The sequence below is a fragment of the Engraulis encrasicolus genome, chromosome 1, assembly GCF_034702125.1.
Source record: "Engraulis encrasicolus isolate BLACKSEA-1 chromosome 1, IST_EnEncr_1.0, whole genome shotgun sequence".
NCBI classification, from domain to species: Eukaryota; Metazoa; Chordata; class Actinopteri; order Clupeiformes; family Engraulidae; genus Engraulis; species Engraulis encrasicolus.
Genome location: NC_085857.1, coordinates 28392780 through 28420763, shown reverse-complemented (window position 1 = coordinate 28420763; position 27984 = coordinate 28392780). Strand labels below are relative to the sequence as shown.

The 27984-nt window shown below is 43.3% G+C and overlaps 1 protein-coding gene across 1 annotated transcript in view; it reads right to left on the bottom strand.

Annotated features, from left to right (window-relative positions):
* The window catches only part of LOC134456870 (uncharacterized), a 123745-nt gene extending 96126 nt beyond the window's left edge, over nt 1-27619 (bottom strand). The window contains exons 1-11 of the mRNA XM_063208480.1: nt 27503-27619; nt 11137-11229; nt 10785-10809; nt 8889-8940; nt 6762-6887; nt 6073-6269; nt 4767-4870; nt 4370-4482; nt 2835-3098; nt 2464-2538; nt 10-248 (exon numbers count right to left, since the gene is read on the bottom strand). Of these exons, the coding sequence (XP_063064550.1) occupies nt 10-248; nt 2464-2538; nt 2835-3098; nt 4370-4482; nt 4767-4870; nt 6073-6269; nt 6762-6887; nt 8889-8940; nt 10785-10809; nt 11137-11185 (1244 nt within the window). The 5' untranslated portion in view covers nt 11186-11229; nt 27503-27619. The remainder of the gene's footprint in view (nt 1-9; nt 249-2463; nt 2539-2834; nt 3099-4369; nt 4483-4766; nt 4871-6072; nt 6270-6761; nt 6888-8888; nt 8941-10784; nt 10810-11136; nt 11230-27502) is intronic.
* Between the last annotated feature and the right edge of the window lie 365 nt (nt 27620-27984).

The window sequence follows — 27984 nt, the reverse complement described above, 5'->3', positions numbered from 1 at the left end:
GGATCTTACAATAGGCTGTGGAAGACTGCAGTGATGTTCTCCGGGATCTGCGTCTGGTCGTGAGGCAGATAGCGTCTCAGAACTGGAACCACAGCATGCAGGAACCAGTCGTTGATGTCCAGGGGGTCAAAGGAGACCTGGTTCTGCTCCGTTTGGGTTTGGTTCTTGTAGGGAGCAGCCAGTTCTGCTAAGGTCCAGTTTATCATGGCCTGGATCAGAGTGGCACTACGCATTTCGGTGAGGTTGTTCTGAAATATAATATGAATTATAAAAACACGGTTTAATGATAGAAAATGTGATCGTCTGCATTGTGATGAGGTTGTACTGCAGGGGGAGGACAGGAGCAAAGAAGGGGGAAAGTTCAACATTAAGTTATATTAATTATTAAGAATGATAAGTTTAGTCCTCATGGTGGTGAGTTTGTAGCCTGGTTCTCACCGATGGTGCGTGTGTAGTGTAGCTCCACCAGGGGGCTCCAGAGCTACACACACGCACCGGCAGTGAGAACCAGGCTAGTGAGTCGGTGCTGAATGGGAGAGAAGAACAGAAGAGGGATTGTTGGCAACCAAAATGGAGGACAGTTGTAGGGAAATACAATAAATGTTGTTACGGCCCAGCCCGTTGGAGGCACCGCAACATAAAAATGGAGACAACACCAAGAGTTACAGATTAAATAGCTCTCTTTTATTTTTTTAGAGGCAAAGAACAAAGGGGGAGAAAGACAAGAGAAAAGTGAGAGAGTAAGGAAAGAGAACGGCCGTGCGTCCGCACACACAGCCAATGAGTGCCTAGTGGTGTGGAGTAGACCTCCTTAAATACCATGCACCACCCAGGTGCACCTAATGATGTCCATTACCCCTCCTGGCACCAGTCCTGCCATGTATTGGCTAACTAGTGTTGTGACAATATGGTGTATTTTGTAGCCTACCAAATTAATTTTGCCATTAATTAATGATGGTGATAAACGTATAGTGCGACTGAGGTAAAGCAAGAGCAGAGATGAAGACACAGATGTAATGCAAGAAATCGAGCAACCTGCGATAGTTAAAGAGGGTGGAGTAATAAAGAGGCTTCGAAACCCGCCCACCCAATGCAAAAGTGTGTCAGAGAGGGTCTATGGGTAGCCTGGGCGAATAGCCGACTGTTGACTCCGTCAATCAGTCTGGCAAAAGCCATGAGGAATCCGTCTCCGTGGACGATGGGAGATGGTCTGATCTTACTCTATCATTTAAATTAATTGAAGTTTCAAACTCAAATTAAAACCCATATTGTGCTTTATTAGCATGCCTGTTACGTTATAGCGTCGCAAAAGCATACAAATAACAAAACGAAAGTGTGAATATAGCTACCTTAACCAATCAGTTACGGAGCTCGCGGGTGAGTTCTACGTCACCACTCTCAACTGTTTGCTGATTGGCGAAACACTGAGAGAACAGAGCTCGAGGCTTTTGCCAGACGATGTGCGGAGCCAAAATCTTTGGGTGGAGTACAGAGGATGGCGTCGCGAAGCTAGTCTATGGGTAGTATGAGAGAGGAATCTCGCGACTTTTTCCGGGTGGTACTGTCCACTAAGTGGCGCCATCCAGACAGCGCAGAGGAGCGCCAAGGAGCGCAGAGGCTGTTGAAATGAATGGGGTCCCATGGAGCTCAACCACAGATGCTGCCATTGCTTTGGGAGAGAATTGGTATCATCGTTTCATTTTATTTTTCCCAAAGGCAGGATAAATTATCCTTTCAAACAGCACTTAGTTTGAATGTTTAAACTCGCTGGATCTTTGTAAAATACGTCTTTATCGTCAATATGACGTCACGAGTGGCTTCACACACTGCGTTTGGATTGGTCGGCCGGTTGCATTGCTGTGATCACGACGGCCGTAAAGCAATTTTGTTAGCAAGATGCTAGCGGAGCCTGACTCATAAATGCCAAAGCTGTAAGAAATCAGAAGGACATAACTCCCAGGTTATTGTACATTTCATTTAAATCCACATTGGTTTCTCAGAACTTACAGTAATATTGTCAAGTTTCAGTCGACAGCGAGCACAATTGTCAGTTATTAGCGTCAGCCTTATGGGCTCTGCTGTCTCGACAGCGCTCCCTAGGTGAACTGCAGGCACGGGTCGGAGGGCGAGATTGGACACTGTATGTAAAACCACTGTGAGTGTGTGCTCAAGTTAGGTCTCCTAAGGGGGCGTTGTCCCCTCCTTCTGCGTTTCCAGCCAAAAGGAAGGCACTCCACCTGAGGATGCTGCTGTTCCCTGTATTGGCTTCCATATGGAGCTCATGGAGAAGCCGGCGGGGAACTTCCTCCGAACAGAGCCATACCGCCAAACACAAAATGTCTGCATTCAGAAATAAAGCTTCCGAAATGTATCTCTTGTTTCTCGTCTCATTCTCTCGTCTCTCACAACAAGGCACTGAAAAAAAGAGATTGGTGTGAAGGCAGCAATCGTATATTACTGTACCTCTTTGGTGAAGGCAACAAAGTCTCTGGCGAAGCTCCCGACGGGCTGGAGGAAAGTCATGAGCCCATCTGCCACCTGGTATACGGATGAGAGACAAAACAAGAAAAACAGAGGAGACAATACAGTATAAGGAGAATAAAATAAGAATTATGCTGCTGACATCATTCAGGTTTTCACAGGTCACTCAAGTTTCACAGGCTCACACACACGCACACACACACACACACACGTGCACGCACGCACGCACACATACACACACACACACCCACACACACACACACACACACACACACACACACACACACACACACACACACACACACATTCAATAGCACCCCGCCCCGTCCCCTTATTACTGTGCACACACGCACCTCTCTGGCAGGGTCCTTTGTAGTGGTATGTGGTTGTGTGGTTGTGGTGGTGTGGTTTCCAGTGAAGGAGCCATATGGAGTCATAGCAGTGGCAGTAGCAGCAGGGGGAGGGAGATGTGTGGGCCGAGGAGAGCCATGGGGCATGATGGGCTCTAGGAGGTTGTTGAAGACCAGGCTCAGGACTCCGTGGTCCAGCCCGGCCACCCCAGGCTGAAGCAGCAGCTCTGCCCTCTGCTCCGGCGTTAACAGGTGCAACACGTCCAGCTACAGAGAGAAAGGGGGATGATATGGAATGTTAAACAGACAGAGGGTTAGATAAGGTGGTAAGATTGGTAGATACATGGCTATCCATAACATTGAGATTCAGACATGGTCAACAGGTCAGGTGCAACACGTCCAGCTGGAGAAGAAGGAGGGATGAGGATTGTGCTGGCTCTTTGAAAGCAACAGGCCTCTGAGATAGTATATGTGTAGCCAAAGATGGTAGCTATCCATTGATGCTACACGGACCCATTGACTGTCACTAGCTTAGCGACATATTCCCTCTTTTAACTTGTCTTAAAGCAAGACAACGCTTAACATGAAAAATAAGACACTTTACCACCTTTATAAACCCCAGCCAACGATTTTAACTGTATTAAGCCCCAAAATAGCGGCATACCCCTTTAACATGTTTTTTTTTTGGGGGGGGGGGGGGGGCTTATTTAAAGTTTAGTTTAGCTTAACATTAAGACTCAGTAACCATGTTGACCAGCTACAGTGGGAGAGAAGGAGTAACGGCATGAAGGTTGCAAGACAGGTATAGCTAAATAGGTGCTAGCATTTTTTAGGTAGTCTGTAAGTGATAGCTGCTATGGTTATCCACCCATGGTGGGGATCTGCCCATTGGTCCAACAGCCCAGTAGTCCGACAGACAATAAGCCATGCGGGAGCATCACGCAACTACTAGGGAGTAGGCTAGGCTACATGTGGGCACGTCTATTCAGACAAAAACATGCCTTTCCGCTTTACGGTTGGGGTTAGGAGTTGTTTGGACATAGTTCTGACTTTTCAGTAAACTTAAAAGTGAATATTTATAAACTTATGACACTAAAACAATTGTATACTGACAGAACATGCCTTTACTGACGGTTGGGGTTAGGAATTGTTAGGTTTGGGCATAGTTTTAACGTGTGTGGTCGGACTAATAGGGTGTCTGACTAATGGGCAGTCGGACCAATGGGATAGAACCTCCATGATGCTAGGCTTGTACCTCGAAGTAGTCAATGGGTGCTGGTGTAGTGTTTGTAGCTATCCCAAAATTCCTATCCAATATGTCATAGCTAGCTAACTATGGGCAGAATCATGGATGTAAGAGTTAGGCTTATCACATTGACCTGTGTGTTCCATTTTTACACAAAGAGTGTGGCTCTACGTGAACCTATGTGATCGTATTTGAGTGTACGTGACCAACCGATTTCTTGTACCCCTGTTGTCAGAACTCTGAATTCCATGGCTCTGACTGAGGGTTACGGTGGTAACAACATTCTTCTTACCCCGCTGAAGACCATGTTAAGTGATGACAGGTCCTTCATGGTGGCCATGACAGAGAAAGAGCCAAAGTTCTTCATCAGCCAGTCCTCACTGCTGTTACTCAAGTGCATGCAGCCTGGATAAAGAGGAAACACACAAAGGAACTAGTAAATAATAATACATAATAATGCTAACTGTGATATTTGCTGAAAATAAAACAACTTCCACAAAAGTCCTCCAAGCAAAAATGTGAAGTGTGTGTGTGTGTGTGTGTGTGTGTGTGTGTGTGTGTGTGTGTGTGTGTGTGTGTGTGTGTGTGTGTGTGTGTGTGTGTGTGTGTGTGTGTGTGTGTGTGTGTGTGTGTGTGTGTGTGTGTGTGTGTGTGTTTGTGTGCGTGTGTCCGTGTGTGTGTTCTCATACCTGCTGTTCTGTTGTCAGACAGGAAGGGGTACATGAAGAACATGTAGATCCATTTCTGCCGAAAAGAGTCCATGCCAGAGAAGTGATGACTCAGCTCCTCCACCCTGTTGAGGACGATTTAGATTTTTTTTATCACAATATTCCATCGAGACCCACATTTTGTCATGAAGGCCATGAATCATGGCTGGATCTCAAATGGCGCACTTGTGCAGTTCAGGCACTATGTTTCAGTGCGTAACTAATACGGCATACACACTGAAACAAGGACACTGAAGTGCACAAGTGCACCATTTGAGATTCAGCCCAGGTCATGTATTGTATAAGGCATGCAGTGTGAAACGGCTACCAGTAGAGGTCCCTGTAGGCTGATTAGTATCAGAGCCATACGTCTCTGATTAGTATTATGTGACTATTGTCGCTATAATGTGTGAGGAAGAATGTGTGAAGTCAAAAGTATGTTGTAAAACCGCTCTGGCACCTCAGCCAACTGAGCTTTAAGTGGACATATGGTTGTGTTTGACTGGTAATGTATGTAAAAGAGTCATTGTTCCCATGGCAAATGATGCCATATGCCATGTGGATTTTTTATACGCATTTTGTGTAAATGGGATCTAAAAGTATTAACGGATATAAAAAAATAACTTAACAAATTAATTTATTAAAATAAATAAGGCCTTAGGGTCAAGGAAATGTTGATTTTTAATGCGCAGTTGCACTTGTTTGATAACATTTCAGATATTTCAGTAGAGCAGGGGTTCCCAACCTTTTTCAACTTGGGGCTGACTCAAAATGTTCACAAAGGTTCAGGGCCCACCAAATGAACAAAAAAACTCAAATACATCAACAACAACACACACAAAAATATTATTTTGATTTTTAGAAATTGATTTCAAGGCCCATTTGGAACACCTTCAGGGCCCACCAGTGGGCCCGGGCCCACAGTTTGTGAGTCATTGCTGTAGAGCTTTTGCAGAGAAAATATCCATCGTAAAACCTGCTCCCTTAGCCCAATGGTCAACCATTCAGACAGCCCCAATTAAATGACCTAGAGCTAGGTCAGAGAGAGTAGAGAGAGGGAGGTTCCATTGGCCCATTGTTTCCTGGTTCTATTATTGGGCGGGGGGGGGTGATCCCCCTTTAGGCAGACCTAGGCAGACCTGAGGACTGTTCTATTCAATGGTAGGAGCATTATGACACGCCACTTTAGGCAGACCGGAACCTGGTCACATTAGGTGCCCATAGAAACCTATTATGTTGGCATATCTCTATACTTAAAGAATCTCTGGCTAGGTGATGCACCACTTACACCGTGTGGTAGGCCTCGCAGCTGAGGTTCTTGTTGCCGAGGCAACGCAGGAATTGCTGTGAGACGGAGGAGAGGAGGGGCTTCATCTTGACCTCCAGCCACACCTTCAGCACGTCCGCCTCGCTCACCAGGCCCAGCGGCGTCACCTGGATGCCACCGGACAGCTCCAGTGCCGGGCCCTGGCTCAGAGCCGACCTCTGGGGGGGGGGAACAGAAGACAGGAAATAGAATTATTATGGGCCAGAGTGGAGGGGAAAGATAGGAAATATAATCATGAACATGGTAGAGTGGGCAGATAGGACACAAAATCACTGTGGGGACGGCAAGTGTGTGGGCCGGACAGGAAATAAAATACTGGAGAAACTGGGTTGAACAGGGAACAGAATCACTATTACACAGCATCCTTTTGTCTGTCTGTCTGTGTGTCTGTCTCTCTCTCTCTCTCTCTCTCTCTCTCTCTGCCTCTCTCTCTCTGCCTCTCTATCTCTCTCTCTCTCTCTCTCTCTCTCTCTCTCTCTCTCTCTCTCTCTCTCTCTCTCTCTCTCTCTCTCTCTCTCTCTCTCTGTCACTCTCTCTCTCACTCTCTCTCTCTCTCTCTCTCTCTCTCTCTCTCTCTCTCTCTCTCTCTCTCTCTCTCTGCTTCTCTCTCTCTCTCTCTCTCTCTCTCTCTCTCTCTCTCTCTCTCTCACCATGAATGAGTAGACGTCCAGGGTGGCGTCCACCAGTCGTACTAGGTTGTGCATGTGCTGGCGGTCGGCGAGGGGCCCGGAGGGAACCCCTGCACACTGCAGGAACTGGGAGGTAGAGTCCGATACCTGAAGGAGATACAAAAAAGAAAGGTATAGTTTATTTGCCAGGGCAGTGGTTCCCAAACTTTTTTCCCTGCGCACCCCCTTGTACATTTCAATGTGGTTCGCGCACCCCCCAAGCAAATTTATGGTGTGCTGATGGCCACGCAAGTATGGATTTACTGCGCATTCACTGCACATTATGCACAGTCGTTTTGAGGAATCCTCTTTTCAAATAGTCAAGGAGTTAAACTGCACTTCAGATGGACCCTTCCAGCATACAATTCACCATAAAATTAAGAACAAATTAATATTCATTAATGCTAGATATACAACACACATATCCACCATTGCTCTATTCAGCTCGCGCACCCCCTAATGGCAGGCCACGCACCCCCAGGGGTGCACGCACCCCAGTTTGGGAAACCCTGAGCCAGGGCATGTCCTCCTAGTGACGCCAAAAAGCCAAAAAGCCAACACATTTTCCTCAGGGCTTGATGCCACACCTATCAGATGTTCACCTCATTCAAATGTATACTGTATTAGGTGAAATGGGACAAGAGTCAGAAAAACATGTGGTGAATCATATCCGTTTTCAGATAGCCTATTGGTCTACTTATTCACCACTACTGAATGTGTACTGTATGTGAAAAAAGTCTGTGTGCTATATGGCCAAATATGTGGGAGGTGCAACACCGAGGACACAAACAAAGGCCAAGGCATATCTATCAGTCAGATGTTGACAAAACATATCTATCACTCATCTACTAGATGGAAGGGGCCATTGTGACATGACACCAGCCTATAATTCAGAGGGTGCATCCTATTGGTCCATCTTCAATATAGACAGTGAACTGAGCCAATCAGGATCAAGTACATGCCGCATTTTCGGTCCCAGTGCATGAATGCACCCATATGACAGGGCGCCAGACAGAGTGAGGGAGTGTGAGTGTGACAATGGTGGGACTTTTTGTGACGGTACACTGCAAACTGGGAATGCAGCAGAGCCAGCCCCCTACATACAGTGTATGTAAATACAGTGTTAAAGGAGCACTTCTGCCAATTTCAATATGCTGTTGAGTTGCTCACGCTACCCTTGACTTGTCAGTACCCAGTGATGCTGCATTTTTCGGATCAACCCTTTCCGAGATCTGGGCTTTTCTAATGGGGGCAGACTTTGTTTACATTAAAAACCTTCCGCAGTATCAATTCTCTATCCTTGTTCAAATCTATAATTGAAAACCCACTTGTTTCAGTAACGTAATATAGGCCTATTCACTACGATTTTGATATGTTATGTATAACATTTTTTGTGCTTTTACCGTGTCTTGTTTTTCCTGTTGTGTATCTTTGTATACTGTCCTTGCATGTTTTGAATAATTGAATAAAGCGCCTAAATAAAGTGCATTATTATTATTTATTCACATGGCAAAGCAGGCTACTCTTGGGTTACCAGAATACATCATGGTAATCAATGACAGCCCCCAACGTCTGTCCTTGATTTATGAATGTAAATTCGACACCTAGAGAGAAGGACCAACTACAGTACAGTCAGTGGAACACTCTCTAAGTGCTGAATTACCACTGAACTTCTAACTAATGTAGTACAATGTAGCAGAAATGCACCCGGTTGCCAAGGAAACCCATCTTATTATCCACCCAAGTCTTCTCACAAAGCACCAGGAATGAAGATAAGGCAGAAGGACAACTACAAAAAAGAATGTTGTTGCCTCGGGCTGATTTTGTGTGTGTGTGTGTGTGCTGAGTGTGCTGAGTGTGTGTGTGTGTGTGTGTGTGTGTGTGTGTGTGTGTGTGTGTGTGTGTGTGTGTGTGTGTGTGTGTGTGTGTGTGTGTGTGTGTGTGTGTGTGTGTGTGTGTGTGTGTGTGTGTGTGTGTGTGTGTGTGTGCTTGCGTGTGTGCGTGTCATCAGTCATGCTATAAAAATGTTAAAAGAGAAAAAAAAGGTGAAAAAAAAGGTTTTGTGAACAAACAGGGTGGTTAGCATATTTTGAATAGCATGATACTTACATGTCCACACTGTTGGGATGAGCTGTTACTGCTGCTAGCACTGCAGGTACCACTGTGACAAGGGGAAAACACACACTTAATTCACACTACATCACATTACATTACATTCCATTACATTATACTTAGCTGACACTTTTATCCAAAGCGAATTAGCTATTTTTTCCCAGGGGTTCGCCGTGTTTATCAACACAATGTTGCGAGGAGGGGCAAGACACTGGCAGCCAACCACATGAGCTATTTTTTTGACCGACAGCGGTTTCCAACAATCAGGTTGAGTTGTGCGCAGATAGTTTCGCGCAGTCAAGAGAAAACAAATATTTAGGTACCCATGTATAGGTTATAGACCCTGGAGTAATGTGGGGTTCGGTGCCTTGCTCAAGGGAAGTGTAGGCAGAGGGTGGGATTCAAACCTACAACCCCTAGAGTGAAAGACCAACTCCCAAAGCGAATACAGCAGCAGTGACAAGATTAAGCGACAGAGAATCGCTGCACTGTTAGCAAGAGCGATACGAGCGATAGAAGCGACATAGTGTGTCCGTTAAAAGCAGAATGCAAGCGTTCCGACATTCCTATTGGCTGTGGTGGCTGTCGCCGAATCGCATCATAGCTCCTTTGCATAATATTCGCTCAAGTCTAACTACCAACTGATGCTCAAGTCGTTCCAATGGCCTCTAGTTGCCTGAATCGCTTTTGTCTCTTCTCTCGCCAGCGACTCAATACAAAGTAAATTACTTCAGTTGCTGGAATCGCTGAAATCGGGCTTGGCGTATTTGTGCGGTTAGGCCCCACACACTTTTCGTTCACTCTGAAAACATACTCTTGGTACACTTAGGCTAATACAACGATACAAGTACAAGTGGATGTGCATTTGTCAAATGTATGTACTTAGAACTGAGAACATTAATAGAACTGAGGAGAACAGAGAAAGAATGTTGAGAAGAGTGTGCAGCATGTCTCCTGCAGTTCTTTGAAAATAAAATCACATGACTGCTTTTAAACAATAGGAGAGTAATGCTCTTTTCTCTCTTTAATATTCCAGAGGCAAGTTAACCTTTCATGCCACACCTATTGTACTGTATGTGCAGCATGTGTGGATTATGAGCTTTTTGTGTCATTGTGTCATACAGTGATGAATATAATGACAGGTCATCTACAACTGCTGTGTGGGCCTGTGGATTATGATCAAAACTAATTTGTGAAACACAGTGATGAATATAATATAACTGTGGTACTGTTCTGTGGTACCTTGTACGGTATGTGAATTGTGCTGTTATTGTCACCAAAAATTTGATGACCAAGTCTTAAGCTGTTGTGACGGAGGTGTTCCCGCACGAATCTGCCACCTCGTCAACTACATAGGTTTGGGAATGGGAGGCACAGTATGAGACTGCTGAGGTAAAGGGCCGGTCTGATAGCCCAATGCTACCGCACTGTATTGAGTCTTCAGGAGGGAGGATTACTAACGTCCCACATCACACTCTGCTAGTTGGCCTCCATTACACTGTTACTCTTGGTATTGTCATATCAATGTTGTTATAACAGAGAGAGTAGAGAGAGAGAGGTTCCATTGGCCCATTGTTTCCTGGTTCTATTATGGCCCCCCTTAGGCAGACCTAGGCAGACCTAAGGACTGTTCTATTCATTGTAGGAGCATTATGACACGGCCCTTTAGGCAGACCGGAACCTGGTCGCGTTAGGTGCCCATAGAAACCTATTATGTTGGCATATCTCTATACTTAAAGAATCTCTGGTTATGATGTAGTTGAGTGTTTTCAACCAAGAGTGAATAGGCCCCCCTGCCGCCCCTTCCACACAAAGGGCTTACTTATTATATTTTTATCTGTAAAGCCTCTATGGCATTGAAATGACATTACATGTGTGAAAGAAATGACTTACTTATGTGCTTCTACCCACACGACACCTAGGAGGAGACAAAAGCCATTAGCAAATAAGCAATGTCAATATATAGGTCGAACAAATCCTACCACATAAGCCAACACGAAGTTTGTACTGTAAGCAGGGGTAAACATGTCTACATGTGTACAGTCAGGCATAAAGATGAATGTGTGTCAGTATGTTTACAGAGTGTTGTGTGTACAGACTCACGTGAGTGTGAGACCCAATACACGAGCAGGATTTATCTACTGACCTACCCAAATAGGGCCTCAAATAAGACTTAGTTTTGCAATAACTTTTGTAATCAGCCTCACCTGGCAACCCTGAATGAGACTTGTGTGTTCAGACTGACCTGATTGTGATACCCAATACAGGAGGAGGAAGACGTGCTGGGGTTTCATGAAGGCACTAAAGAGACCCTTCTCATCAGGCCTTACTGGTTATACTGGACAACACACACACACACACACACACACACACACACACACACACACACACACACACACACACACACACACACACACACACACACACACACACACACACACACACACACACACACACACACACACACACACACACACACACACACACACATGCACGCACACACACAGAAACAGAAAACAGACACAAATGGAAACATGAACATACTGCACAAAAATACAGAGGACATGTGATAACATAAGAAGTTAGCTCATACGAACAAAGTACAAAAATAAATGATGATGGTGGTGACATTTGTAAATACATTACAGCACAAAATGTCACAGGGCCTCACTGATTACATCAGACAACACACAAGGAAAAAGAAAACACAAACCAAAAAAGTAGAAGTAGAAATAGGAACATGGTGACATTTGACATAGCCTATGTAACAGCACAAAATCGTTACACAAAGTTGTACATGTATGCTCGCATGTGTGCCTGCGCACGCGCGCACACACATGCACAAGCACACATGCACAAGCACACACACACACACACACACACACACACACACACACACACACACACACACACACACACACACACACACACACACACACACACACACACACACACACACACACACACACACACAATTTTGTTCCACCACAATCCACGTCCGAAGAACTGTACATGTATGGTACTGCACTGTATATGTAATGTAACATGATAACGTGGCATACTGCAGTATGTAACACGTCTTCCAAAACTAAACAATGCTAACTATTCTATAGTCACACTGGAACAACCAGAAAAACTTGAAAAACAGAAAGTACGACCAAAACTATGACAAACATGAAGAACTTTAAAGCAAACTATGCAAACCCTCAAACCCTCTCGTTATCTTCCTGTCTAATTACCAATCATGTCATTGCAGGGGGTTGGAGCCAAAACTACAATAGTGTATCTAGGCCGCCACCCTTTGCTTTCACCTCATGGGGCCTGGGAAGTCTATTTTATTTTTACTGGGCTTGAAATGAGTGGTCTTACAACGTCAATCTGAATCTTTAAAGGTGCACTGTGTAAGATGGTGGCGAGAGTAGGTATTGCAACTACACTGGTCAGTGAAATTGTCTACTGTCTACTGCCAAATTTGATCTTTTCATGAATATTTACTAATAAATAAACTAATATTTACTAGTATGACCAAAGTACAGTAAGTATTTCAGCTAAAAATGCCTATTTCTGAAAATTTAAAATGGCGGACCATGGAGAATATCCCCCTTTTCATGTAAAGCGCAAATTTCCCAGTCATAATGAATACTTACAATTTGCTGGTGGTGGTAAGTATTCATGAAAAATGTAACATTAGTGAATGGGCACCAATGAATTGTGGAAATAAACAACTAAAACTATTACACAGTGCACCTTTAACATGCACCACAAATCCACCATGACTTGCCCTGTTCACTTCCATTCCAATTTTTTTGCGACTTGGTCCCATGGTCAGGAAATAGAGTTTCTGGTGCCCCATGAACTCACAGAATTCTGTGCAAGGATTATGGCTTTTGAAGCATGAAATCTGTGGTAGTTTGCCAGATTTGGCCCAAAGTCTGTGATGGGTTAACAGAACTGCTTTCCTAAAATAAGACAAAATGTCTCAAATGGGTGCTGTAGCAGTCAACTGAAACAACAAAACCAAAGTCCGTAACAGCAGGCTCCCATTTCTTTTGCTGCCTGAAACATCATATGAAAAAGAAAACCAGACTGGTGTTGCGGAATTTATTTTTGTTATCCACAGACGTGCTTTACAAGACGGGCCCACAGAAGTGCTTTTTCTATCCCACAAGTCTATGTTTCCCTTAGCCTCAGTTTCCAACTTAAGTTCTCTGAAATGTTCTAATTTAAAATATGTTTTTCTTTACTTTACTGACAGGTTAAGCTTATGAGTTGTTTTGGTTTGTGCTTATGTTGCTATAGCATTGTTTCATTAAGTAACAATTTGGTATTGCCCAAGGTATTTCTAAAAAAAACAGTGAAAGTGCTATGGGGACATATACTGTACTATATGGGTTTCTCATTTACAAACATCCACTCTCTGAGGAGGTGATACATGCTAAGCAGCCAATCATGTGAGCACATCTTTTCAGTGGCAGCAGTTTCCAAACAATCAGAGGAATCAGAGGCATCCTCAGTTGGACACATAGTCCAAATGTTTGCTTATGAGAAACCCCTGTATAGAAAGTACTGCCACAGATTTTCACATTGTTCAAGTTTGCTCCTTTAGTCTGGCTCTCCAATCTTTCTCCGGTCTTTCAGACCCATCTCCCCGCCTATTCCCAGTACTCTTGTAGTGCACACTTCTGAAAGTGAAAGCCCAACTGGGAAACTCCCATTACCATTGTGACACAACACTCCACAGCACACAGTGCTCACTGCACACAATTAAACTGCATTTATGCCTCATCTGTGAAAAAGGTGCAGCCCCAAACGGCGCCGCCCCAAAGGAGCAGTGTGGCGGGAGAGTATCATTATCAGTCATGGAGAAGGATGGGGGAGTATACTGGTTAATTACTCTCCCCATATACCTGGTGGGTTGGTAATCCAACTTTCAACTATTGGGCTACAAGCCTGACAGCACCCTAAGCGCTTGCCAAAGACGGCCCACTTAAGTATACTCCCATAGTTTCGTACTCACACAGCCATTTGTTTCACAGCAACCACAAAAAACATTTGCTACTCGGACTATTTCCAGACAGATTTAAGGAGTTCCTTCCCCCCCTTTCCCTTCCTAGATGGTTATTTTATTCTCACCCACAGAGAGGGGGGTTAAGTAAGTAGTAGCCTGACAGGCTTCCTTTTGAATTCATTTTGGATTCATTTTGAGTCCATGAATGCTCTGGTTACGCTTCTCTGGTGAGGGTTTTCAGTCGGTTTTCAGACAATAATCGGCCAATAAGCGAACACGCTTGGGAGCATAATAACATGCGTCATGAACATCAACTGTCAGCGATTGATCAGAGCTCATTTCAAACCAGAGCTGAGCTCACTCCTCCCGCCCAAGTGTTCCAGGGCACCGAGGACCCAGACCTAAAATGAACTACGTAGTAATTAATTAAGTAATTAATGTGGTCTGGTAAAACCAGGCTACATAAGTAGGTACACTGTGAAAAATGATATCAGTGATAAGTCATGATATATTTAATTTTATTCTCCTATACACTGCAATGGCAGCATCATAGTTTACCAGCTGCCTCAGAATTCCAAGTTAATTTAAATCTTTATTGTAAGTTGTGCGAAAGCGAAAGCTAAAGGAGTTGTGTTGTTTGAACTCAAAGTTGCAATTCAAACTTCACACAACTTAGGCCTACAATAAGGATTTAAACTAACTCGGAATTCTGAGGCAGTTGGTATTTTTTATAGAGGCAAAACAAAATGCGATGGCCTCTTTTCTGAGAGTTCAAATTCCATACAGTGGGCCGGGTGGGCATGCAGCCTTGCGAGGTCAACAGATGCAAACAGAACATATCAATAGGGGCATATACAAATACAGTTCAACACTTACACTGGGCCGTACCAGACATTTTCAAGTATCGAGGCCAAATACTGCGTGTTGTACTGCATACTGTCCATTTAGAAGGCTTCAAACACTTCAAACTCTTACGTTTGTTTTCATTAATCACTACCTTGAGGATAAATGGGGGTGGCGTATACAGACTGAATTTATCATTGTTGATATCGATTTTCATCATAGATAAATTTTACATTACTGAAAAAAATACTGACGACATGACCTCTGTCCTTAATGGTAGCCTAAATACGGCCATGCACTTGCATTGCCCTGGCATTTTCATGGTTTCAGAGAAACACAATGCTAACTTGATCCATGGGAAAACTATTCTATCCTTGTGACAATGACAATTCTATTCTTGTGACAAAAAAACTCAGACTTGCTACAACAGCTGTGCAAACATGCAAGAACCTCTTTTCCACACAGTAAATGTTGCAGTGTTACCTCAACACTGAGGGAGTTGAATTGAACCCTCACAGTTGGTCTTGCTCTCAAAATGTTGAATCAACACTACAAATTTTGCTGTGTACCTTTTATTCAGTCCTGCTATACTGTTTTCTGTGACGCAGCACCAGAGCATTAAAACCGAGCACCACACTCTCTTGACTTCCCTGACAGCTTTGACACTCTCTCTCTCTCACACACACACACACACACACACGCACACACACACACGCACACACACACACACACACACACACACACACACACACACACACACACACACACACACACACACACACACACACACACACACACACACACACACACACACACACACACACATCATCAGCTGCACATATTGTATGCAAATACACATACAGTACATTCTTGTGACAGTGGCAAAAATAGCTCAGACACCAACACTCAATGACGAACAATGAAACCTGACACTAAAGACAAATACAGAAGTCAACACTAAGACGTACTGCGCGTAACAACAATCTGCAACAAAGGGTCACAGAGTGTGCATGTCTTTGTGTGTAGGAAAAGCAAGTAGAGTTGCCTCACCCTGGACTTGAAACCAGACCATGTGGGGTACCAAAATCGGTCTCTGGGGCTCTGACCACTTGACCAAAGAGCCAGGCTTGTTGGGGTGACAGTCAGAGTGCACCCACAACCTTTGTGATGGCCACTCCATCACACAACGTGGTGCCATGACAGAGCACATTGTAGCAAAAAGGAGTAGAGTTGCCCCAGGCAGCCGGGACAAAAACCCTGACCTTCTGGGGTCCCAAACTGGGGTTCTGACTGATGCACCAAAGAGCCAGGCTCATTGGTATTACAATCAGAGCACACCCATGAGCCACCACCCTGATGGTCACTCCATCATACTGGCCTCCGTTTCATTGGCGCGGACACGTACACGTCACACACTCTTGGTGTGCCTCGCGTACGTACACACCCTCCATCCAGGATGCCCCACAATCCATATTGCATCCATTAAATCCACACGATCTATCCATATGTAACACAGCTGGGAGCTCCTCTGATGGACTCAAGCAGGGCCGTAACCAGACATTTTCAAATACCGGGGTCAAATACTGTGTGCTGCACTGTATACTGTATTTAGAATGCTTCAAATACTTCAGTCAAACTCTTTAGTTTGTTTTAATTAATCACTGCCTTGAGCATAAATGGGGGTGTCATATACAGACTGAATGGTAACACTTTACTTTACGGATCGCTAATAAGGTGGTAATTTTGTGTTAATTTCATAGTTATTTCATAGTTATTTCAGGATAATAACTGTTTGTTTTTAGTAACAACAGCAAAATAACCATACAGTTTCCAGAGCAGTGTGTGTGTGTGTGTGTGTGTGTGTGTGTGTGCGCGCGCGTGTGCGTGTGTGTGTGCGTGTGAGAGAGAGTGTCAAATCTGTCAGGGAAGTCAAGAGAGTTGTGGTGCTCGGTTTTAATGCTCTGGTGTTTAAAGCACTGTGTGTGTGTGTGTGTGTGTGTGTGTGTGTGTGTGTGTGTGTGTGTGTGTGTGTGTGTGTGTGTGTGTGTGTGTGTGTGTGTGTGTGTGTGTGTGTGTGTGTGTGTGTGTGTGAACAAAGTGTCACCGTGCTGCGAGTCATCAGGGTGCCATCACAATGCACTGGAAACTGTATGGTTATTTTGCTGTTGTTACTAAAAACAAACAGTTATTACCCTGAAATAACTATGAAATAACTATGAAATTAACATGAAATTACCACCTTATTAGCGATCAATAAAGTAAAGTGTTACAGACTGAATTTGTAATTGTTGATCATATATCAATTTTCATCATAGATAAATTTCACATTACTGGAGAAAAATACAGAGGACTTGACCTCTGTCCTCAATGGTAGTTACGGCCATGGCCTCAAGGCAGCCATCCCATTTCTGGCACTTTTTGTAGCAAAAGGCAGTAAAGTTATCCTGTCATGGACTCTAACCGAGGCCTATTGGGGGGTCTATTGGGGTGCCTAACTTGGGCCCTGACCACTACTCCAAAGAGCAAGGCTCGTTGTTGGCCTGATAGTTAGAACAAATCCACACTCCATCACAGTGACATCTTGAAAGTCTTTCAGATATTTGGTCAAAATCACCACACATTTAAACATTATGGAAGAGAGTCACTCATCACACAGTAAGAAATACAGTGTTAATTCAACAATTCAAGTACTGTATGGGACCACTATGGGAGTACTATGGGACTAAATACACTATAAGGGCTTAGAGTGACTCGAAGTGTTGAATTAACACTGGATTATTTTACTGTTTTAATGTTTGTTGTTTTGTGTAGAGTAGTGCCAGACTGACATTTTCATGCTTTGAATGAATGTTGACACTTATGAAGACATGCTAACGACTAAAGTCTATTTGCCTTGAAGAAAAAATAAAAAACACTACAATAAAACACTAAAATGATTCTCATCCGAGATGCTTCGGTGAGTCTCATTCTCACTAACTCCCGTGACACACCAGAGAGTGAAAAACAGGAGTGCGGAGGATACCTTACAGTTTTCAACATTACAGTAAAAATACCAATGGTATTTTAACTCTTAAAAGAGTTTAAATTAACACCATTTCAAATAACATTTGATCCCACTCAAAAACAGTGTTATTTTTGCTCAATGTAAACACCAGAATATGAAAAAATTAAGCACTTATGGCACTTGTGGAGCAGAATTGGTGAGAGTTGAAATTACACTCACACTGACTTCTGACTCCACTGTTAGAGTAATTTGACTCTCCGCAGTGTTATGGATACCCATTCTGGAATTATGTACTAAGTTAACTCTGGAATATTAACAACACATTTTTTAAGTGTGGCGGAAAGGAACCATGTGCCTTGTTTTTTGTTGTTTGTTTATTTTTATTTACAATGTTTTTTTTGTAATTGACTGTCCCACAGGGGCAAGCCATTGGTTCATCATCTTCATCATACAGTGGACTGACTCAAGCAGGATAGTAGCACGAAAACAGCTTGTTTGAGGGGCCAGTTTACGCCAAAAATGTGAGTAGCTTTTTGGCCCCAATCCAGTCCTAGCTACTGGGTCTGTGGGAAACACTCTCTAAACACTCTCTATTGTTGTAACAGTGGCAAAAAACAGAGACAACAACACTCAATGACGAACAATGAAACCTGAGACACTAAAGACAATTGAAGTCAACAGTCAACAGTAAGACGTACTGTACATAACAGCAAAAAGTAGGAAAATGTGTGTGTGTGTGTGTGTGTGTGTGTGTGTGTGTGTGTGTGTGTGTGTGTGTGTGTGTGTGTGTGTGTGTGTGTGTGTGTGTGTGTGTGTGTGTGTGTGTGTGTGTGTGTGTGTGTGTGTGTGCAGGGGCACTGACAGCTTTCGCTGGGCCCAGGACAAAGTCATCTGAAAGGGCCCCATCCAGTACATACAATGTAATGGAAACCCAATTTGGGACCCCTTTGTCCCCCCTGTCGGCTTTCCTGTGTGTGTGTGTGTGTGTGTGTGTGTGTGTGTGTGTGTGTGTGTGTGTGTGTGTGTGTGTGTGTGTGTGTGTGTGTGTGTGTGTGTGTGTGTGTGTGTGTGTGTGTGTGTGCGCGTGAGTGGTGTGTGTGCCAGCGTGTGTGTGTGTGTGTGTGTGTGTGTGTGTGTGTGTGTGTGTGTGTGTGTGTGTGTGTGTGTGTGTGTGTGTGTGTGTGTGTGTGTGTGTGTGTGTGTGTGTGTGCGCGTGAGTGGTGTGTGTGCCAGCTTTTCCATGTGTTTTTCAGTGGGACAAAATGAGAGTGACAGATCAGGTCTGCCAGTTTAAATGGTAGGTGAAATGAAAAGAACAAAACTGCAAAAAACGTGACACCATCAATGTCTTTTCTTCTTTTCTCACGGCTGCCGGTTATGGTTATTGTGCTACGAGTGAAGAATGACAATGACTGGCAATTTGCCAGGGCAGTTGCAAGGAATGTGGCAAAGAGGGACGTGGGGCCCCTTTTTTATCTAGTTCAAACTATTGGAGAGGGCCCCCCTCAAGAGAGCTTATGATATGAGTATCATTGTACTTCATAGTCATTTTTAATATATGTTCTGTATGTCTTCTGTTGCCCAGTCTTGCACTTCATACGGTATGTCTGTACATGTGTATTGTATAGGTACTCTAGGTGTAATACCTGTATGTGTAATGTCTATGTCTAATTGTTTATGTCCACACCTCAAGTCTATGTCTAAGTCTGCATGGGAAAGTAAGAAACGTAATTTCAATTCTTTGTATGGCCAGCATATGTTAAGAAATTGACAATAAAGGTGACTTGACTTGAATCGAATTGACTATTTTGCCTCATTTTTGTCATTGCTGTCATTTAAATACAAGTAGCCTATATCTAACCAGAAAACCAGTGGCCCTAGGCATTTGCCTTGTTTGCTTTCCTGGTTGTGAACTTGTGACAACAGGCCTGGACTTTGCCATGTCACACATCCCATCACTCAACAACAATGCGAGATGTCAACTTAGATCTTTCTGTCCAGCAGTTGGGTACATAACATGCACGTTGATGTATGTATAGGCTCAGGTGTTCTCATAATAAATCGAAACAGTGAATGCACACATCTCAGCAGTGCAGGAAAGGTGTATGTACTGTATGTAGGCTTATATGTTCTCAGGATAACTTGGGAAAAAACAGTTCTCAATAGTGCAGGACAGGGGCTGGATCAAACAAATAAAACTGAAGAGAAATGAATAAGGTACCGGTATTTCATAAATATAAATGACCCCACATTGCACTGCAATGTCGGCAGCAGACCTATGTATTTACTATTTGCTGAAAATACTGAACTACATCATAATAACATTGCTATGACATTTAAGACAGCTTTAAGTAATAGATTAAGATGTAGCCATTACAGTGTTGGTGACAGTAATGTTATAAAATAAGGGGTTAAAGCGATGGTTCGGAGTAGATTCACCCTAATGTCATTTGAACCGTGACATCCATCCAGTAGCCCACCCGAAGTGTTTTCTGACTTGGGCGAACATTAGCAGAGTTACCGAGTTATTCAATGATCATTCCGAATAGCTTGGCACAAGCGCAAATGGATCCTGGGCAGTATCTCTAAACTTACCCCACAAAAATCACATGTCATGACACCAAACTTCTGCAGTAGCACAAATATGGTCTGTACTTGTCTGTTCGTTGAGGACTCTTACATGCTTGTCTTAGATGACGGAAGTAACGTTGGCGCAGCTTTAGCAGCAGAGAAGCTATTCGGCTTGTGTTGATAATAATAAACTCCTGGACTATTTCCAAACTTCCAAATGCTTCGTTTCGTGAGTACAGACCATATTTGTGCTACTGCAGAAGTTTGGTGGGGTAAGTTTGGAGATACTGCCCAGGAAGGATCCATTTGCGCTTGTGCCAAGCTATTCGGAATAAACATTGAATAACTCGGTAACTCTGCTGATGTTCGCCCAAGCCAGAAAACACTTTGGGTGGACTACTGGATGGCTGTCACGGTTCAAATGACATTAGGGTGAATCTACTCCAAACCATTGCTTTAAGTGTGTTGGAGCAGTTGGATCAGTGGTGCGGGCCTTTATGATCGCTTCATAGCAGAATGGCAATGACTTTGCCATGGCACACATCCAATCACTCAACAACAGTCATGTGAGATGTCAACTTTAGATCTTTCTTTACAGTATATGGGCACAACCTGCATTCATGTATATAGCCTACTTAGATAGGCTAGGTATGTGCATACCACATGCATGCACAATGTACTGTATGTATGCTTAGATGTGCTCAGGGTAATTCTATTCACAAGCATATCTACAACCACAAACACAGACTTGTGGAAAGTTAAAAAAAGTCAAAGTCCCACTGGGAAAGTACCATTACAATTGTTGTGACACAGTACAAAACGGCATACAGTGCACACAACAAGGTTGCATTTATACCTCATCCATGCGGTCGGACGGGCAGCCCACTCTAACACTGGGGACACATGCATGAATAGCGGATATGCGAATCGAACGGAAAATGTTCAGACAGGTTTAATAATGAGGAGCAAATTTCCACAACCTCCGCAATTTCTAATCTAATACACCAGACAGGACTGACTGGCCTGGGTCCAAAATACGGCCTGGGCATTTGTGGCATACAGTAGATCAGCCCCTCACAAAGCCCCCGTCTCTCTACACAGTAAATATTGTGGTGTTACTTCAACACTGAGAGAGTTCATTTGAGTCCAAATGATGTCAAATCAACTCTCTAAGTGTTAAATGAGCACTGCAGAATTTACTGTGTACGATATTATATGAATGCCTATTGTCTATTGAAGATGGACCAATGAAAGTAAATAAAGTTCTTATATATATTCTAAATTTTTGTTTTGAAACTAACTGCGCACAACTCAACCTCTGATTGTTGGAAACAGCTGTCGGTCAAAAAAATAGCTCACGTGGTTAGCTGCCAGTGTCTTGCCCCTCATCACAATATCGTGTTTACAAACATGGTGAACCCATGTATACAATCAATGAGATGGACTAATGGACCACACTCTTCTCTATGGGAAAGACAAAACAAAAACAAAAACAGCAGCAACGGCCCCTTAGGACTGTCTGCCCACCAGGAAAATTCCCTGTATGCCAGATGACCAGTCCAGCCCTGCTTATGCACCACACAAAGGTTCAGAAGGTTCAGTGCTGTAATGTAATAGAGTGAAATGTGTAATGTAATATTCCATAATAAGTAGACTAATATCCCATCCATATGAGACATAATGTGAATATGTTACCTCCCATCCTCCCTTGTGCTTGTGGCCTCATGATGAATTTGACATACAGTAAACTTTGCATGGCAACACGTTCGTGCACGAAATGAAGTGCATGTGCACGCATATCCTGTAGCAAGGATTTCCGCGGCTTTACATAGTGATGATATGCTCATAGTACCTCTGTCACGGAGGATGGGGGCGAGCACTGGTTATTTATACCAGTATACATTCACCTATACATTTGGTATAGGGGAACCCCCTTTTATACTGTTTCATGAATACTGTATGGATTTTTCTGTTTCATTTTCATTTTTCATGCCTTGTCTCCTAGTTTTGTATATCTTTTTAGGACGACCAGGAGGCGGTGCGTCATGACCAATTTCCGCCCACCTGTCAATCACCCGTCAAAACCCCTGTCAAACTTTTTTTTTGTTACCTGCGCCAGTGACGCTTCAGTATTGACTCTGCCCTGATGAAGGCCACTCCTTGGCCGAAACATGTTGCCGTTTTCTACAATGATTTAGCCATTTAATAAAGCTATTTTAAATTTTTTGGGAAGAGTGCCTTGGATACTTCGTTTCTTTTGCATCCTATTTTTTGACCAAAGAGCACCTTCGGACTACCAACCAAAAACGCCGTAGCCCTCCAAACTTTTCCTATTGTTCTATGTATAAACAACCCTTGAGGTGGTCACTTCATCACAGTGCTCTCATCTAATACCAAGAGGACGATTCACACACACACACACAGACACACACACACGCACACACGCACGCACACATGCACGCACACAAACGTGCACACACACGCACGCACATATGTGCAAACACGCGCACACACACGCACAACCCCTTTGCATGCATGCTTCAGTCAAGAAAAAGCACTTTACAAGACTGACATGCCATATAGTATACCAGGGGTGTCAAACTCCAGTTTGTCTTGTCTAAAACCTGTTTGTCTTGTCTATTATGAGACAGTCATAAAAAGTGGCCTATAAAATCCATTAACTCCCAGTGAAAATTCCATTGCGCCCTTAATGATTATGTTTGTCCAACCACTCTTCCTCAGGTTGTCTTTAGCGAAAGGGAGGTCTGACTTCAAACCCATGCCCGCATACCAGGGAAATTTTCTGACTCTCACACTGAGTCATTCAGCCTTTCTAGCCGCATTTTGTGGTCATAATAATCCGCTTTACCATATAAGCTATTAGTCTATGTTTACCGTAAGCTAAGAAGTGCTAAAAGTACTATTATGACACTTATGATGAATCACTGAAGCACAACGACAGTAGCCTATATCACAAAACAATCATTCAACTAATCACAAAACAACGAGAGATTTCTCTGTACACTCCGCTGTCTGTGAGGTGATGAAGTCTGATAATACACTGTAACCAGACAAATGCACAGGTGCAAACTAAAGCTACTGTGAAGTACAATTACTTTATAAAGGGGCACTGTAGGATGACGTCATTTGCGCTGTGGCTGTGGCATGCCTGTCTCAAAATCTACACAGATAGGGCTGAGTACCGATCAGAATTTTTCGGTTTCGGTTCCGGTTCCAGAACCTACGTTTCAATGCCGGTTCCTGACGGTGCCATTTTCGGTTCCTAATTTATAAACACTGAACGAAATGTTTAAAAATCTTAAACGACCACAAAGCCTACCTCATTATCCAGTTGAAGTTCCCGGAAATGTATTTTAAATTGAGAACTACAATCTAAATCCAACCCTATCCATTTCATGGGTGTGCATCTTTGTATCGGAGCATCAGGTCATAATCATACCGTCGATGTTCATGGCAATCGCACAGATAATCGTGCGAATTTACCTGATTACAAACTGAACCAGCATGAAGTTTTGCATCAGCCCCAGACACTAAAACAACGAGGAGAAACTCATATTTTATTTTTACGCTGCACACGATCCTTTTAAAACGTGCCCTGTGTGAGGGGATTTTGGCCTCGCGCAGGGACTGTTAAATGGAAAAGCATGGTGTACTGTCTGACCTGTCACTGACGTCCCGTTGACTGTCAGGATTTGGCCTGTTGAAACTTTTCCAACTTTTGTCTTAAAATCAGGCAATTTTGCAGTTTTTTGTAGCTGTCAGGTATGCTGTTCTTGCAAACACTTTTAAAACAAGTAAGGTCGCCAAATTCCGCCCACTTCACTGTGAACGTGATAATGTCACTATTTCAAATACTATTTGATTATGCTATCGTATATTTTTGGATAGCGGCAACTGTGTAGATGAGGTAATGAGCAATATTAGCTACCATTGGTGGCCCTTTCTATCGTAATTTGGAGATAACGTCCAGCATGTCCAAAATCTAGTTTCAGCACAATTCGCCGGCGAAAGGCTCCCAATTCCGCCCGCTTGATTTCAGGTCACGATATTTCCGTTAGCCTACTGTTATTCCTTCATGCTGTTTTGCTTATTTCGTTCACACTTGTAGTCCTAAAGCGAAACAGGGAAGCAGCCAGGGCGAGTTTTTAGCCAGAATGTCGTCGTGAAATTAAAGTTCCACCTTCATGCTGCCGTTACGACACCCTTCACAATGCTGTTTATGGCCGTTTGACTCAGTTTTAAATGTCATCACCGTTTCAAATTGTAAGCATACAAACTCCGTATCTTGTCAATATCCATTCCTGACTTAAACAGTGGATACATAATTAACTATCATCACTTATAAGTAGGCGGGCGGATTTGGGGAACGGGCGGAGGCGACTTGGCTATAGCTTGTTACGCACGCAGTGAAGCACTGGGCGCGCTCTGTTTCGAGTTCTTTGCATGGTCCGTAATTATAGGCTACCAAACGGAAAAAAATATCCACATAGAAGAAATCAAGTCTTCAGTTTCAATAATCCACGTTACTGCGTTCCGTGGCACAAATGTAGGCTATGCCTACCATAACATACAAAGAAAGTCTCTCGCGGCCAAAAGTGACTGAGCTCACCTGATGCTTCTGATATGAGTTTACATTTTATTGACATGAAATTTAAACTTTGCAATGATTCACGGTGTAATCCAAAAAGTCAGAGAATGCGCGCACCCACCACTAAAGGGAAAAGGTCCCCAACACTGTTTGATGATTCATGGTGGAGTGAACAGTGTTGCCGACTTTTACTTTCCTCATACGCCGATGTAACCATCTGCGTGAGAATGATGGAATGCTTCGTTTGCACACCTCTTGCTGTTTCTTGGCTCGCAGTGGCTGTGTCGAAGACAAAGTTTGAATTCTTTGCCGTCTACAAACGCTAGAAATAGGCTACTCTTCTCGGTAAACCTACACAAATTAAAGATGGGCTGATGGTAGTTTCTCTCGTAACAGCGTTAGTATCCATAGATGATTTGACGACCTGTTTAAAAGGGGGTTGTAGCCTGCCAGCAGTCTCTGCAAGCCCGAATGATCACAATTAATGTTACCAGATTTTTTTGCCAGAAGCGACTGCCGTTCTGACTGCGTTAACGTTCTGGGGTTATAAATGCGAAATGATAACTGACGTGATGGACATCTAGGAACCGAAATGTGGAACCGACAGCCAAGGCACGTTTCGATGCCAAGTAGAACCTTAGCCTTTCATTCAATTCCATTAAGGAACCGAATTTCGGTACCCAGTCCTATACACAGTCATGAAAAAAATGCTGTTTAAATAAAGTCGCTGTGAGAATGTTTTTGTCATGGAATGCCAGCAGTTGATACAAATCTGAATACTGTATGTAAAGTGATTTTTCATATGAGAAGTGTTTCCCTTGACACTCATTCGGACGGCTCTGTCAAAAGTTGCATTTGGGGTTTTCTGACAACGGACCGTGAAAGTGGTCGCGAGAATCATCGTTCACGTACTAATGACTCAAATAAGCATCGGCTGACTCGGGACAGTGATTAATTAAACTTTTAATCCTACCATTTAATCCTAGAGCCCCTAGGGCAACTCCTGCCAATTTCAATGTGCTGTTGTATTGCTCACGCTACCCTTGGCTTGTCAGTATCTGGTGACGCCGCAGTGTTTGGCCCAGCCCTTTCCGAGATATGAGCTATTCAAATGGGGGCAACTTTTGTGAGCATAGGCCTACTCCAAATATTTTCCCAAAAGGTATTGCTGTTTGCTAGCTGTCTGCTGATGTTGCATAACCTTTTGGATGTTTTTGGGAATAAATAAAAATGTTTTTTTGAAATGTAAACAAAAGTTGCCCCCATTAGAATAGCTCATATCTCGGAAAGGGCTGAGCCAAAAAATGCGGTGTCACCGGGTACTGACAAGTCAAGTGTAGCGTGAGCAATACAACAGCACATTGAAATTGGCAGGAGTTGCCCTTTAAGATTTTTATTTTGAACACACAGAAACCCAACAAAGTCTGTGTGACATCATAGTCAGATCTCAAAATGTTGCCAGAATTCTGATCCACGTACTGTGTATGTGATGGTACTCCTCAAAGGGTTAAATAGCCTAATATACACATACACATAACAGAAAGGTCTCTCCACATCAGCACACGTGACGAGTAAACCGATACACTCACAGTGAACACCCTCTAGGTGTTACTCAATTCAATTCAATGGAAGATGCTCTCTCCTTTCAACAGTTTCCTCTCTTCTCATGAATCTACTACTCTACACATCAGCATGATACTCTACACTGACAGCGACGCTCTGCGGGTCATTATTCAATAACGAGATGTCAAATGTCTTTTAACAGTTCAACTTCGTACACATGCATATAATATTAAGCCTGCATCACATCAATGCAAAGCAACTCGCAGCAGCACCCAGCAGGTGTTCAATAACAGAGAAATGCGCTTTCCAGCAGTCTCCACGCTCCTCTGGTGCAATAACTGGCATAAAAATACAAACTCCTCATATTCACAAGCATGTAAAAATGTGTACATCCCACCATTGACCAGGCGCAGGACAATCAAAACAAACCCAGCAAAAAAGTGAAAAAAAGTCTGCAGCACTGCTTATTTTTCTACTTTTGTCCTCTTCATAGACACACACAAAATTCAACACACAAGCATTCCAGCAGTTAATTAAAAGCGTAGAGAATGGTGTGCCTCTCAACAGTCTCCTCATACACACACAATAAGCTATAGAGGCTACTCTATGTAAAATATAGAAATACAAACATACCTCCACAGTAACTCAGGTGATACTTGATAATAGACATAAAGACAGCAGACAAAGACAACAGTATATACATAGGCCTATTAGGTTACTCCACATAAACACACCAATAAAATTATACACTCAATAATTGGAGGTTAAAGAAAGCATGTCTTTCAACAGCTCACATACAGGTGTGTAGAATGAAGAAAAATAGTTGTGCTTCTATTCTCTTCTAAATCAACACACCAATACAAAGACACACTCAACCATTCTAGCAGGCAATTAAAACCAAACATCTTTCAGCAGTTCAGACATATACACACAAAGTTGGGGGGAAAAAACAAACAAAAAAACCCACAACGGCACATTCTACACCAATACAGGAAATATAAACATACACTCACCTGAAAAACACTGTTTTTTGTTTTGAGTTGGGTTTTTTAAATCCTTGAAAAAAGGATGAATGTGTGTGTGTTTACTTCAGCAGATCCACAGTAAATCCCAGCACAGCACTAAGTGACTGATGTGGCTGCCTCACCTGTGAGAAGAATGAAGGGAGAGGAGAATGAGAGAGAGGGAGGAGAGGGAGGAGATGCAGAGGAGAGGTGACAGGTATAGCTACCATACCTGTCCCAGACACTATCTGACACACATACAAACACACACACACACACACACACACACACACACACACACACACACACACACACACACACACACACACACACACACACACACACACACACACACACACACACACACACGAAAGTGACAGCACTGAAATGTATAGCTGTCATACCTGTCCTGGACTGTGAGACTACACACACACACACACACACACACACACACACACACACACACACACACACACACACACACACACACA